Source organism: Oncorhynchus nerka, linkage group LG2 (assembly GCF_034236695.1).
Source record: "Oncorhynchus nerka isolate Pitt River linkage group LG2, Oner_Uvic_2.0, whole genome shotgun sequence".
Lineage (NCBI taxonomy): Eukaryota > Metazoa > Chordata > Actinopteri > Salmoniformes > Salmonidae > Oncorhynchus > Oncorhynchus nerka.
Window position 1 is genome coordinate 14,279,946 of NC_088397.1, and position 16,084 is coordinate 14,296,029.

Here is a 16,084-nt window from a genome sequence, read left to right on the forward strand (position 1 = left end):
CATAATAACAGATAATAAGAAACGTCCCCTTATGGATTGGATAAGTGGTCGAAATATGGCGTAAATTCCACCTAGCCTATCAGAGGGCAATGTGAAAATATTATAATATTCCAGACAACTATCCACTCCATTCATATCTACACAAGTGTCTTGTGAGTAGTGGGTAGGTGTTGATTTAGGACTGGGTGATTGGTGTTGTGTCGTATCAGGCAGGTAGTTTACCTACAGTTTACAAATACAGGAAGAGCCAAGTGCCCTTTTCTGCCCTTAGCTTGGTAGGACACGGTTGGCGCTCTTCTTTCCTTCAGCACAGCCTGGGCCATGAGCTGCTGTGAGATGTCACCGATGTTCAGAATGTCTCACCCACTAGGCTACTCTACTGGATGGCCACAGAGGCCCCACCCACCTGGGAAAAGTGGAGAAGACACAGGGGAAATCCTCCGTCCTCCATCTATAGAACAGAAGCTCTAATCTTAGATTTAAGACTCCAGCATGTCCCTAGATCCACTAATGTGTTTCCCTGGTCCAAGTGTTAAAGTCAGTTCTTGTCATGACGGACTTAAGGAACCGTAGAGGCACCCGGATGAATGTGAGAGTAAAGCAATTAATTAGTTGTTCAGACAGTGTTTCTCCACTACCACAGCTATAAATACTTATCAAGGGCTCAGAAATAAACATTGAATTAACAGTCATTAATAAAAGGCTAATTCTGTCCAACAACAATTCCAGAAACTGCATGGCCTGTCCTGTTGGTTGTGAGATGTAGGTGTTTACTGGCCATACAACGTTAGATAAAGGGCCAGAAAAGTGATTGTGCGACTGGGGGACATGCATTCGTACCAGGCACCCTCTTCAAGTAGTAGACTAAATCTACACTGATGTAATATTAGAGGCATATTCAGAGTCCATAGACTGAAATTGTATTGAAGTCTTTTTGTTTTTGTTTTATTTGTCTTTACGTTTGAACCTTGTGTACTCCAAAAGCCTACGTGTGGCCAGACTGCAGTCACTGGCACTGTGGGATTAGTACATACAAATGAGATTGCCTCTAATCTTTTGATGGTATTTGGACGTTCACAAGAGAGGCAATGACAACTGCAGTCAGCTGGGAAGAAGTTAATAAGAAGAGTCTTCAGGGTGTTTTTCAGGGTCTCCCACAATACAGTTGATCAAGATATCCAAATGTATCCTAATATGGAGGAGACACTTCCTTTTCTCTCACATGAGAAATCACTGATCTTGTGAGATTGTGTGTGTAACCATGATACCAATGATTCACTCCATCCTAGGCGGCATTGTCAATGTGCTGAGGGATCAATTAAAAATCTCTTTGTGCTGGAATAAACAGGCCAATTCAAATCATACACTGCTGTCCTGGAGCATTTCCTAGTATGACCTGGAGCATTTCCTAGTATGACCTGGAGCATTTCCTAGTATGACCTGGAGCATTTCCTAGTATGACCTGGAGCATTTCCTAGTATGACCTGGAGCATTTCCTAGTATGTCCTGGAGCATTTCCTAGTATGACCTGGAGCATTTCCTAGTATGTCCTGGAGCATTTCCTAGTATGACCTGGAGCATTTCCTAGTATGTCCTGGAGCATTTCCTAGTATGACCTGGAGCATTTCCTAGTATGACCTGGAGCATTTCCTAGTATGTCCTGGAGCATTTCCTAGTATGACCTGGAGCATTTCCTAGTATGTCCTGGAGCATTTCCTAGTATGACCTGGAGTATTTCCTAGTGTTTCCATATATTTCAGTTTATTTGTACCGGGTTGGACCCCTCTGCCTCCAGAAATGCCTGAATTCTTTGGGGCATGGAAACGTTGCTCAATGGGACCTAACGTGTGCCAGGAAGACATTCCCCAAACCATTACACAACTGCCACCAGCCTGTAACGTTGACACCAGGCAGGATGGGTGATGAACTCTTGCTGCTTTTCGCCAAATCCTGATTCTGCAATCAGCATGACGCAACAGGTACTGGGATTTGTCGGACCAGGCAATGCTTTTCCACTCCTCAATTGTCCAGTGTTGTTGATAGCGTGCCCACTGGGTCTGCTTCTTCTTGTTTTTAGCTGATAGGAGTGGAACTAGGTGTGTGACAAGAACAGAGGAGTTGTGCGTTCCCGAGATGCCTGTACTGCGCCTTTATTTGCCTGTTAGCTTGCACGATTCTTGCCATTCTCCTTTGACCATTCATCAACAAGTTATTTTCCCCCACAGGACTGCCGCTGACTGGATGTTTTTTGTTTCTCGCACCCTTCTCGGTAAATCCTAGACATTGTCGTGTTTTAAAAGCCCAGGAGGCCAGCCGTTTCTGACAGACTGGAACTGGTGCGCCTGGGACTGATGATCATACCACGCTCAAAGTTGCTTAGGTCACTAGTTTGGCCCATTCTAACGTTCAATCGAACAGTAACTGAATGCCTCAATGCCTGTCTGCCTGCTTTTTATAGCAAGCCACAGCCAGTTGACTCACTGTCACTGTCCAACCATCCTCCTGGAGAGCTACAGTACTGGGTGTCTGTAAAACAACAACCATTTGTTAGATATTATGCTTCATTGTTGGCTAACCTATTAATTTATTTTAACATTTCATACAGATGGCTGGTCATAAAGTTTAACATTTGTGGCATAATATAAATTATTATGATGAACAAAACATTTGAGCTTTTTTCCACTGAGGATCAATCAAATTCATAATCTGTTATCTACATAATCTGTTATCTACTTGCCCTGTGCTGTAAAGCCTAACCCATCACCATCCTGTATGTCTCCAGCAGTGGAGGCTGCTGAGAGGACGACGGCTCATAATAATAGCTGGAATGGAGCATAATGGCTGGAATGGAATGGTATCAAACCAGTCACTCAATTCCAACCATTGTTATGAGCCTTCCTCCCTTCAGCTACTTCCACTGGACTCCAGGCAGTTGTTTATTCTATTGTGTTGTGGGTAAACGCAACAATAATTGCTAAACCCATGTGTATTTCTAATTGCTTAACCATCTTTCGCTTCACTCCATTCACACCACTGGGTCCCTGATCTGCCCTACTAACTGTGCAGTTGTCAAGCTAGAGGAACACCTTTGTGTCCTGGGGGGCCTGTATTATCTCCCCTAGGACCCAGCACTAGGGCATATGGACCTTGCACGGAAAACAATTGGCCATATATCAGCAAAACAAATTGAATGTCTGCATGCTGATTGTTGCTCCCTTCAAATAAACTCAGGGAAGGAGTCACAAATGATATGAGGTACATTTACTTTAGTGTATTAAAGTCTGTCATACATTATAACTTGGATTTGATGGTGTCATTGGGTTATGGTGTCATTTGGGTCATACAAATATATTGTGAGTGTGTTTTCCCCCATTCTCGCTAATTTTATTTTGGCATATTGAAATTTGATTGGGAAATGATGTAGCATTGCTGCCCTCTGGAGTTTAAATGTATTATTCCACTTGATCTTCACCCAACAATTTAATGAAAAGCAAAGCATAAGGATGATAATCAGATATTCATAATTGATTAATAATGCCTGACCTGTGTCTTTCAATTCCTGTCTGTCATGTGAACTGATAGAGATGGTGGCTGCTAAGAGAATAAAGACACGTTATACATAGTGCCTGTCTAGTCTTAACTAAACGTTAAACATTAAACTGCTATAATAACAAAAGAGAGAAATCCATGAAGGCTGGAACTGCTGATAAAAAAATATGTATGAACATGGAACAGATAAAAAAACATGTATGAACATGGAACATAACTTTTATGTCTGTTGCATTTGAAATAGAAAATAGAAATTAAGGATGTAAAAACACTAAAACGTGTGATAAGGTCGAGGGGCAAAGACCAAAGTACTTGCTCTTGTGCTGTTGCCAAGTGCCAACTGCACCGTTCACAGTGTCCACAAAGTTTCCTCGTGTCACTGCTTGCCAGTTCTTGCGCTCAATGTTTATAGCTAGGAGCACACGGTCATAGTGATGCAGTCAGAGCAGAAGAATGGCGCAAGCAGAAAGAACACCGAGTTTCCTCCACTTGCCAGTGAGGGGAAAAACGACTTGTTTCGGATATCTTCGGGTTTTATTTTTTGCACTTTTTCATATTGCTCAGGCAAATAAACAAGGTTTGTATTTTTAGTTGTCATTTTTTCCGCTACATTTAGCCAGCAAGTGTACTATTGCTAGCTAGCAAGCTTAGCTACCGTTAACGACCTAACGTTAGCCTGTGTTCAAGACTAGAGCCAAGGTGTCCAGTGATTGAGGGGGTGTCGGCTTGTATTTGGACTGGCTTAGTAACGGACATGGCTCAATAGCTAAATGTAATACTTGGTTGCATTATGACCAAACTAGCTAGCTAATATTCACACATTCCTAACCAGTCCAGTCGCTTCTTTAACGTGTCGGTAACGTCGTTAGCCAAGCTAGCTAAAGTGGCCCTTGAGATTTCAAGCTGTAACGTTCGCTAACTAACATAGCTAGCTCAATTGTTTTGCCAGTTCCAGTCATGTTTCACTAAATATCCTGAACTTAGCTAGCTAACGTAATCATTTTGGATATCTATCACTAGTCCTGGGTAACTTGTAATCAACCTTCACTAGCTAACGTTAGTGCTTGTCACACTGGTTTAGCTGTTCTTTTAAACCAGGAAATAAGTGGTATTTTTAGTTTGTCAAGACCGACAAGTTCAAGTTCATTTATTTGTCATTTACATATAAGCTACACATTATATACATCATGGACTGGAGTACAGTGCAACGAAATGCACACTCATCATAGGTGTGCTCATTTACCAGGTTTGCGTTTTTTCTTAGTGGTTTGCTTTGCTAACAAGCTAACGTTAGCTATCCTCGTAACGTTATGTTTCATACAGTCAAAGTTAAGCCCATTCCTCACTGGGATTCAACAACACAGTAGCTAGCTAGATGGCTACAGTTGTTTAGGGAAGCATTCGTTTGCTAGTACACCTTCCCATATCCAATTAAACTGTAACTTTGAAAAAAAAAATGTAGCCTTTAGCTAGGGTGAAAAGGAGAACTGTTTCCACCAGCAGTTTCAATGTGTGAAGCAGTGGTGGGTTGAGTTTAAATGCCACAGTTGAAATGCTTCCTGTCTAAAGTATGGTTGTTTCCTGCATTGCTGAACATAATCATGACATGTTTAAGGAATGCACTGAAAATGTGGACCTATATGCACACTTAACACGCCCTACCAATAGCAGAGACATGGATATTTTCATCTGTTTTCTGCTCTGTTTACGGTTGTCAACTCTGCCACTTCCTGCAGAATGTAATTATGGAGGGGTCTTTTAATAACTGTTGACAAATTGTGTCTCCACAGCATTCATCCAATCAGACACAATCTTAGAGGTACTTCACTTTGGTGAGGGAGGCCTCTTGCAGGTAAGACATTGTTTCCTTACACTCCCCTCCTAGCGACCACAGAAAGGCACATGACCCTCCCTATACAACATGCACAGCTTAACACACTATCACGCTACTATGTAGTTACTCAGTAAACACGAGGTGAATAGCAGCCTGTGAAATCAAGTATAATTGCTGTAAAAATTAACATGAGATCAGTATCTTCTCAAAGCTGTAACTTTCACTTTCTCTGCTATATGAATTTTTACCCCAGTAGTCTGTGGTTAGCCTTTATCAGGTTTCTTGGTCGTGTGCTGTTCACTGTTTCAGACGAGACGACTTCTGTGAGATGTCCAAAAGGACATTATTGACAGTGATACTACCCAGATATCATAGTTTACAAACATGTCACTGTTATAGAGGCTAGCTAGCTCTGGTCGGCCCGGCGGGGTCAGCACACTGTCCATCCCACATGTCACTGCTCTGAAAGTCAGTCACCCCTCCTCTCTCCACCACTGTTCACCTGCGCACCTCGCCTGCCTGTGCTGATTGGCCTTACAGAGCAGTTGAGGGCTTAACTCATTTAAACCCCCTGTGGAGTGTTTGCATAGTATATAAACATCCCCTCTTTATCTATGATCAAATAGGCCTAGAATTGCAAAAAAGTTGAGGGAACGGTAAGAAACAACAGGTAGACTGCCACCACTTCACATGTTAAATGGTCCTAGATGAACAAGGGCAGTAGTTGTGTAAATAGAGATGCTGCATAAATATGGCCAAGGCCGGTTTGATTGAAGGAGGTCCATAGTCAGAGACGTTAAGCTTTTGCTGGTTTTGATGCTTGAATCACTGTAGTGCAAAATATGATTTTTTAATTAGCAGTGAGGTGAATATAGAGTTAATACAGCACATTCTGAATCCAATGCAAATTGGGCACCAGTGTTGGGTTCAATTGATGGGTGTTCAACCTTTGTGGTGGAAACATCCGTTTGACTGCTGTTATAAAATAAAACGACATCATCATGTCAGAACTGCTCACATTTGCATGCACCAGCACGTCTTACTTATTTGCCTATGACTTTCTGCATCTAGACCTGGTTTGTTTGTTTTGATGATATCATTAGGGGTGGGATAACTTTCTTTTTGTTCCTACGTTTTGAGCCATGTCATGTCAGACCAGAGCAATGATGATCGTCTGCTGCTCATCTGATGGTTACTTCACATGGATTTTTCTTTGTTTTACAGATAGAGCCTGACCTTCACCTGGGTTCATATCATCAAAAAAAGTATGATGTATATCTTTTAAAATTATCTTTGAATGCACCTATGACTCTCTGAGAGAACTGTATTTGTTGTTTCAGGCCACAATGACTGTAAACAATTAAATCATTAAATGTCCTTATGTAACACCAGTCCTACCTAGATAGATAGACTCTAAATAGGAGGGTAAACCCTGGCATTAGAATCACATCTCCTCTACTCAGCTTATCTATGGCTGCTAGCCAATTCCATATGTAGCGGCTTTGCTTCGTAGGAGACTGATCCTCCGTTTGCCACACCTTGTTCTCATTTCCATCAACATAGTCATGCTCTTGGAGGTGGGGCTGGTTAGCTGGGTGCTGGGAGGTGGAGTTGGCCGACTGGCTGCTGGGTTTCACTGGAGGTAGACAACGGGAGGGTGTGTCCTAGTCACTATGGAGACAGTGGAGGGATGTTAAGAGTTTTCAGGAGGCTCAATCAGAGCCCCACTGCATCAAGGCAGTGTTAGGATCACATCGGGAGGGGACTGGGTTTACATAGCATGTGGACAGACATCATCGTTAAAAGAGAGAAGTGGATTCCATAAAGTCTCACCCTGTGAATACGTTACCCCTTTTAGACCTTGGTTGTGAAGCTTTCAGCCAAACTAGGTGGCAGTTCGCTACACTTAACCTTGGTGGCATTTAGAAGAACCGGTCTGAAACATGTTAATCCTCTTGAATAATCAGTGTGTGTCCTGCCTTACATTCCTCAGGCCAGGTTAACCGTCACCCTCAGCCAATGAGGTTCCTCCAGATCAGAGGCCTGTCTCTTTCCTTAAGTAAACACACACACAGGTGAACTAAACAGGCTTTCCAGGGATTGTTTGGCAATCTGTGTGTTTCTGTGCTAGGGTCACAAAGTAACTCAATCTGCACAGTGCACTCTACACCGGCGGCACGCCCATCAGGCGGCACACGCCCATCAGGCGGCACACGCCCATCAGGCGGCACACGCCCATCAGGCAGAAGTACATGTGGCGTGACATAATAAGTCGGTCAGATCATCATGAGAACCACATCAGAAAACATGGATGGGGTGGAACGCCACAGTGCAGCACGTCATCGGGGCGATTGTCAACATCAGCAGGGTTTCTTTTCCCATTACGTTGTGTGTGCCCTAGATCTGTTTTGGTGTAAAAATCTATTAGTGTAAAAATAGCTAAAGCACAGGCCTTGGTTAGGATATTTGAGTGCTTCTCTCCAGGGCTTTAGTGGCTCCTTCAAATGAATCTATTTGGTCTGAAAGTGTCTCGCTCCACCTTTTTCACTCTCATCTGCTCTGAAACTAACAGACTATTATGGTGGATGGGATCATGTGAGTTTTAGTAAGTTTCACAGAGGGATCTCCTCTCAGTATTTACTATTTTGTAGAATAATAGAGAATGTCAAAATTATGAAATAACATGTGAAATCATGTAGTAACCAAAAAAAGTGTGAAAATCATCTAAATATATTTGAGATTCTTCAAAGTAGCCACCCCTTGCCTTGATGACAGCTTTGCACACTCTTGGCATTCTCTCAACCAGCTTCACCTGGAATGTTTTTTCAACAGTCTTGAAGGCGTTCCCACATATGCTGAGCACTTGTTGGCTGCTTTTCTTTCACTCTGCAGTACTCATTTGGGTTGAGATCGGGTGATTGTGGAGGCCAGGTCATTTGATGCAGCACCATCGTTCTCCATGGTCAAATAGCCCTTATACAGCCTGGAGGTGTGTTTTAGGTCATTGTCCTGTTGAAAAACAAATGATAGTCCCACTAAGCGCAAACCAGATGGGATGTCGTATTGCTGCAGAATGCTGTGGGAGACATGCTGGTTAAGTGTGCCTTGAATTTTAAATAAATCCGTGTCACCAACAAAGCACCATCACACCACCACCTCCATGCTTCAAGGTGGGAACCACATATGCAGAGATTAGAGGTCGACCGATTATGATTTTTCAACGCCAAAAAAGCCGATACCGATTAATTGGCCTTTTTTTTTTTTTTTTTTGTAATGACAATTACAACATTGCTGAATGAACACTTATTTTAACTTAATATAATATATCAATAACAAACAATTTAGCCTCAAATAAATAATGAAACATTTTCAATTTGGTTGAAATATTGCAAAAACAAAGTGTTGGAGAAGAAAGTAAGAGTGCAATATGTGCCATGTAAGAAAGCTAACGTTTAAGTTCCTTGCTTAGAACATGAGAACATATGAAAGCTGGTGGTTCCTTTTATCATGAGTCTTCAATATTCCCAGGTAAGAAGTTTTAGGTTGTAGTTATTATAGGAATTATAGGACTATTTCTCTCTCTACCATTTGTATTTCATTAACCTTTGATTATTGGATGTTCTTATAGGCACTTTAGGATTGCCAGTGTAACAGTATAGCTTCCGTCCCTCTCCTCGCTCCTACCTGGGCTCGAACCAGGAACACATCGACAACAGCCAACTTCGAAGCAGCGTTACCCATCGCTCCACAAAAGCCTCGGCCCTTGCAGAGCAAGGGGAACAACCACTCCAAGTCTCAGAGCGAGTGACGTTTGAAACGCTATTAGCGCACATCCCACTAATTAGCTAGCCATTTCACATCGGTTACACCAGCCTAATCTCGGGAGTTGATAGGCTTTGAAGTCATAAACAGCAGAGCTGCTGGCAAAACGCACAAATGTGCTGTTTGAATGAATGCTTACGGGCCTGCTGCTGCCTACCATCGCTCAGTCAGACTGCTCTATCAAATCATAGACTTAGTTATAACATAACACACAGTGGTGACATCCATAAGTCTAAATATTCCTGTTATATTGCACAACCTTCAATGTTATGTCATAATTACGTAAAATTCTGGCAAATTAGGTGACTCTGCGTGCAATGAACGCAAGAGAAGTGACACAATTTCACCTGGTTAATATTGCCTGCTAACCTGAATTTCTTTTAGCTAAATATGCAGGTTTAAAAATATATACTTATGCATTGATGTTTATGGTTAGGTTGGAGCAACGATATGCACAGCATCAATTATATGCAATGCAGGACACGCTAGAAAAACTAGTAATATTATCAACCATGTGTAGTTAACTAATGATTATGATTGATTGTTTTTTATGAGATAAGTTTAATGCTAGCTAGCAACTTACCTTGGCTTACTGCATTCGCGTAACAGGCAGTCTCCTCGTGGAGTGCAAAGTAATCAGGTGGTCAGAGCATTGGACTAGTTAACTGTAAGGTTGCAAGATTGAATCCCCCGAGCTGACAAGGTAAAAATCTGTCGTTCTGCACCTGAACGAGGCAGTTAACCCACCGTCCCTAGGCCGTCATTGAAAATAAGAATGTGTTCTTAACTGACTTGCCTATTTCACCTTTATTTATTTAACCAGGTAGGCAAGTTGAGAACAAGTTCTCATTTACAATTGTGACCTGGCCTAGTTAAATAAAGATTAAATAAAGGTGTTTTAAAATGTTTAAAAGGTTTTAAAATATATATATATATATCTGCCAAATCGGTGTACAAAAATACCGTTTTCCGATTTGTTATGAAAACTTGAAATCGGCCCTAATTAATCGGCCATTCCGATTAATCGGTTGACCTCTAGCGGAGATCATCCGTTCACCTACTTTGCGTCTCACAGAGACATTGCGGTCTAATGTCCATTGCTTTTGTTATTGACCAAATACTTATTTTCCACCATAATTTGCAAATAAATTCATTAAAAATCCTACAATGTGATTTTCTGGATTTTCTTCCCCCTCATTTTTGAAGTGTACCTATGATGAAAATTACAGGCCTCTCATCTTTTTAAGTGGGAGAACTTGCACAATTGGTGGCTGACTAAATACTTTTTTGCCCCACTGTGTGTGTGTGTGTGTATGTATGTATATATATATATATATATCTCACACACACACGTTGCCAAAATGCAATCTGGATAACTATTTTTAATCCTATGTTGATAGTTAATGTACCAATTATATGACAATGGAACAATACACAACATTCATATTTTACTAACTTACAGTTCATTTAAGGAAATCGGTCAATTGAAATACATTTATTTGGACCAAATATATGGATTTCACCAGACTGGGAATGCAGTTGTGAGGCTTGTTGGACGTACTGCCAAATTCTTCAAAACGATGTTGGAGGCCGCTTATGGTAGAGAAATTAACATTAAATTCTCTGGCAACAGCTCTGGTGGACATTCCTGCAGTCAGCATGCCAATTGCATGCTCCCTCAACTTGAGACGTCTGGGGTGTTGTGTGACACACTACACGTTTTAGAGTGGCCTTTTTATTGTTCCCAGCACAAGGTGCACCTGTGTAATGATCATTCTCTTTAATGAGCTTCTTGATATACGTCAGGTGGATGGAATATTTTGGCAAAGGAGAAATGCTCACTAACAGGGATGTAAACTAATATGTGCACACAATTTGAAAGAAATAAGCTTTTTGTGCGTATGGAACATTTCTAGGATCTTTTATTTCAGCTCATGAAACATGGGACCAACATTTTATTTTTATGTATTCATTCTGATAGACCCTAATAGCAACAGCTCATATCGATGCCAATGGAGTCCCCTCACGCCTCTCTGTTCACCTTTGTCCTCTTAGTTGACTTGATTCCTCTCCATTGTTTGTGTAAACATCCGTAAGGGCAATTACGTTTATAGCTCTCTTTATCTAGAAGTGTTGGGTTAAACCAGTGCTTAGATTGGAGGAAGTTGGTATAACCCAGCTGAAGGAAGTGATGTCCCAAAGGTATAGAAATTCATTTAATTATAAAATGAAATGGAATGGCACTAAATGGTCTCTCTGCTTGAAGAGCAAGGAGTTCAATTGAGAGATCAATACAAATGGAAAGCAAGGTGGTGAATGGAGTTTGTAGCGGAAATGTACGCTGTTAGTTATTGTGTGCATGTGCCTTTTTAAAGTCTGACTTGATAATGAAGGTCAATGTCCAGACTCCAGGGCAGCATGTGTGTATGAGGATGTAGGCGGTGCTAAGAGCCTTGTGTTGTGGTTATTGTCTGGTACGGCTGCAGCCGTATTACAACGGAGTGTCTGGTCTACTGTTTCTAACAGCTGAGATGCTGTGTTTGCTCTTCGTCATTAATCTATGAAGATGATCTCACAAATGGTTTATCAAGACACAACTTTTCCAGCACTACAGATTTAGCAATTTAGCAAAGTTCTGCTTTGGCTATTCAGATCAGTTTCGATTAAGTTGAAAGAGCTCTCATGGTTAACTTTTATTTAACTAGATAGTTAAATATGCAAGCCTGGCAATTTTCCTTTCACTTTGACTTGAGGTTTCTGTCCACAACACCAAGGACTGATTGACCACAAAAGCATGCAATAACACCGCGGCTTATGTATTTTCTCTCCAAATGACGAGTTGTGTTCAGCTTGTAAATAGTAGTTATTCATTGTCTAGTCAGCATTGTGTTGAGGCCAAGATTATATTTAGTAACACGTGGTTCATCTGTTTTCTGCTTAATTTCATATTAGCCTTTCTCCATTTTATTTGAGTCTTTCCATTTCTTAGGTGTCACACCAGTTAATATACATAATGCAATAGGTGTCTAATTATCATGGTTCCACCTCTTCTGGCCAGCAGCCAGTATCATTAGGTTTCTTTTACATTTCTCTACAATATGCAGAAGATTCATTATCAGATTCACTTTATCCCCTGGCCAGCATTCAGCAGGTTTAAAGTTCTCTAGACAATCTCTATAATATGCAGAAGAGACTTTTGCGTTGCTTAGTTGGAACAGGAAATGGCTTGTGGCTTTTTAGTCACGATGCTGACTGACGATGCATCTGTTCCTTTTTTTATAGTCTAAACTTCGCACCTCTCCTCCACCCACTGCGAACTAACACCGCCAAGCCTCCCGTCTATCTAGCTGCTGACATTGCTTAAAAAAACATTCAGTCTACATCAGAAGTTGGCCAATGCACGCCACGCAGAATAAGCGATGTATTTTCATTTTGAAACCTCAAGAATTTAGAGTGTTTGATTGGCTGTTACACGGTGGCCTTGTTCAGTCAGTCAGTGGCCCATTATGACCATTAAACATTTACATTACATTTACATTTAAGTCATTTAGCAGACGCTCTTATCCAGAGCGACTTACAAATTGGTGCATTCACCTTATGACATCCAGTGGAGCAGCCACTTTACAATAGTGCATCTAAATCTTTTAAGGGGGGTGAGAAGGATTACTTTATCCTATCCTAGGTATTCCTTAAAGAGGTGGGGTTTCAGGTGTCTCCGGAAGGTGGTGATTGACTCCGCTGTCCTGGCGTCGTGAGGGAGTTTGTTCCACCATTGGGGGCCAGAGCAGCGAACAGTTTTGACTGGGCTGAGCGGGAACTGTACTTCCTCAGTGGTAGGGAGGCGAGCAGGCCAGAGGTGGATGAACGCAGTGCCCTTGTTTGGGTGTAGGGCCTGATCAGAGCCTGGAGGTACTGAGGTGCCGTTCCCCTCACAGCTCCATAGGCAAGCACCATGGTCTTGTAGCGGATGCGAGCTTCAACTGGAAGCCAGTGGAGAGAGCGGAGGAGCGGGGTGACGTGAGAGAACTTGGGAAGGTTGAACACCAGACGGGCTGCGGCGTTCTGGATGAGTTGTAGGGGTTTAATGGCACAGGCAGGGAGCCCAGCCAACAGCGAGTTTCAGTAATCCAGACGGGAGATGACTATACGGTCTCCCTTCAGCTCCATACAACTACACAGAACTATACAGTCTTCTCTTCAGCTCCATACAAGTTAAAGTATTTGGCTCCACAATCCCTCTCTTTAAAAGTTAGGTGGCGAATGTTCCCCACCGTACGAAAGGGTAGCACCTGCGAAATTGGGATTTATCCAAACCCCAAACACCAGAAGTAATGTTGCTCCTTAGACCACGTGTCCCATTCCCGGCAGATTCTACAATACCAGTTTACGTAAATCTGTCCGTGAAAGATTACAACTACACAACCCTGCCTTTACACAAAACCAGTTCCCTTCTGCTTCTGCTATGTGATTCCACAATGTGATGGAATCACAAACACTGTAAAACATGCTTCTCCTGTTCGTTGGGAATAGTTTACACCTACAGCGCATGCATATATACAGACACGTACATGCACGACCTCCCTCAGACGCACTCACTCACTCACTCACTCACTCACACAACCCCCTCTCCCCTCTACTCACTCACGCATGATGTGGCTTTGTTTGTACTCTGAAGCTATAGGGGGGAAATTACAGGGAATCTACCTCTGTTTACATTATAAATAATATGATCTACAATTAATATAAGCTGAACACCGTCTGCATTGTTCGCCACCTGCAAATGTGTGTTCAAACACAGTTCTAAACGCTGCAAAATGCAGGAGTGGAGGAGTCATTCTGAGAGAGGTCTGGTTGGTTGTAGAGCTCCTCTGTAAACACACACATAGACAGAGGGGTGTGTGTGATTTACCCAGCTGAAGGTCAATCTCCCATAGCGACATTAAGAGCATGTGCAGTTCTTTTCCACCTTGCTCTCTTAGAACACACAAGACCACAGTAGTAGCACAACTAAGTTCTAAAGTACAACTATGACTTCATAGAATTCATTTGTATTCCAAGTGTAGGCCTTGGAATAATAAAACATATATTCATTGTTGCACTCCAACTTAAGAAGCAAATGAGTTCCTGACGTTGCATAACATTGGTCATGGATCCACAGCGATACCTTTTTATGACTTGCCTGTGTGCTGTCGGCTTGTACGTGTTGTTCAGTGAAGTCATACTGTCTGGCGTGTGCAGGGAGCGGTTTCCCTTTTGGTTGCCTTGTTTCTCATGGAAAGATCTTGTTTGTCTGAGCTGAATACACATGCAATGACATTTGTTTAATGCATATCTCTGACTTCAATTACCTTTGCAAAAACTATTTTTGGGGAAATTACAATATGTAGTCGTAGTCAGTCAAAATGATATAGGGGAAACAACCTTGCAGTAGATCACTTGTTTTTGCAAAGCAGGTTTGGCAGGTTTCCTGTCTTGTTTTGGCGGTTGCCCTGAGCTTTTACATGTTAACCTGATTTGCTTTACACACAAACACTTTTTTTTTTTTTTTTTTTTTTTTTTACATGTTAGGCAATAGGAAGTAGGACTGCAGCATGGATGAAAAGCTGTACTTGTTTCCCTTCTCTTCCTCACTATGGTTCCTCTTTTTCTCTCCCACAGCTCACCCTTACAGAGAGGGAACAGCAGGCCCATACGCTTTGAGCCGCCAATGCTGGACTTCCATGAACAGTGAGTTAACTTCCTCTACCTACAGATACACCTGCAAGTAGCCTAGCGCTTAGAGCGTTGGGCCAGTAACCGTGAAGGTAGCTAGGTCGAATACCCAAGCCAACAAGGTGAACCATCTGTCTGTGCCCTTGAGCAAGGCACATAACTCTAATTGCTCCTGGGTCGCTGTTGATAATGGCAGACCCTGGCCGTGACCCCACTCTCCGAGGGTGTCTCACCCCACTCTCCCAGGGGTGTCTCGGGGAGAGTTGGGATATGTAACAAAAACACATTTCCAATTCACACGTGTTTAACATAGGGCTGGGCGGTAGATTGTATTTTACTATATACCGGTATATTTGCACGGACCGGTTTGGGTTCTTACGTTACCTTCTATAACTATTTGAATGTTTGGTTTGTTAAATGTGATACACTGTTTGTGCGTGTGTGTGTGTGTGTGTGTGTGTGACGTCCATTTTTATAGTTTACACCTCTACTTGAGTTATCCCTCTCTCTCCATGCTGCTTTCCACACAGACCTAGTCCCACTCCCTGTCACTCAAGGAGCGCATTTGTTGCTTGACCACGACACTTGTTCAGTCTGCATAGTCAACGCAGCATATGCAACAATGTTGATGACGATGTTGCCACTTTGATTTGAGTATAAATCCACAAGCATTCTAGAATTACATTATTCGTTTGTTTCTTACATCTGCAAACAGCTAGTTTGTATTTTCTTAGCAACTTAAGCTAAATCGTCTTAGCCAGCTAATAAAAGTACTGAGTCAGAGCAAACGTAGCTAGCTAATACAGCCTGATACCAGTACTGGTGGAGGCTTAAATCAGCATGTTGTTTGTGCAACAGTATCTTCTAAATCAAAGAGGAATAGGCTAATAATGAATATGTTGGCTATATGAATAAAGATTTAACGTAGCCAAAGATTATAGGTTCCCCTAGGAAACACTGAACATCACTTTGGTTCCTACCCTGTCACAATAACTTGTCCATGGCATTTTCATTTGGTGTCATGTCAACAACACTGTGTTCAAAGTGCCCACTATTATTTATATTCTAACTATAGAATTATAATAAACATTTCCATGGTTCCAGAAGTTCACCCAAGTGTTTTGATCTAAATCACAATTGCAACATTTGGTTAAAAATCAGGCCTAG

General features: G+C 42.0%; 1 protein-coding gene across 1 annotated transcript in view; it reads left to right on the plus strand.

Moving 5' to 3' along the window:
* The first annotated feature begins 3,940 nt into the window (after positions 1–3,940).
* Positions 3,941–16,084, plus strand: part of LOC115115990 (transmembrane protein 131-like) — a 31,912-nt gene continuing 19,768 nt past the window's right edge. The window contains 4 exon segments of the mRNA XM_065023622.1: positions 3,941–4,126; positions 5,340–5,401; positions 6,608–6,648; positions 14,864–14,932. Coding sequence (XP_064879694.1) covers positions 4,003–4,126; positions 5,340–5,401; positions 6,608–6,648; positions 14,864–14,932 — 296 coding nt within the window. The 5' untranslated portion in view covers positions 3,941–4,002.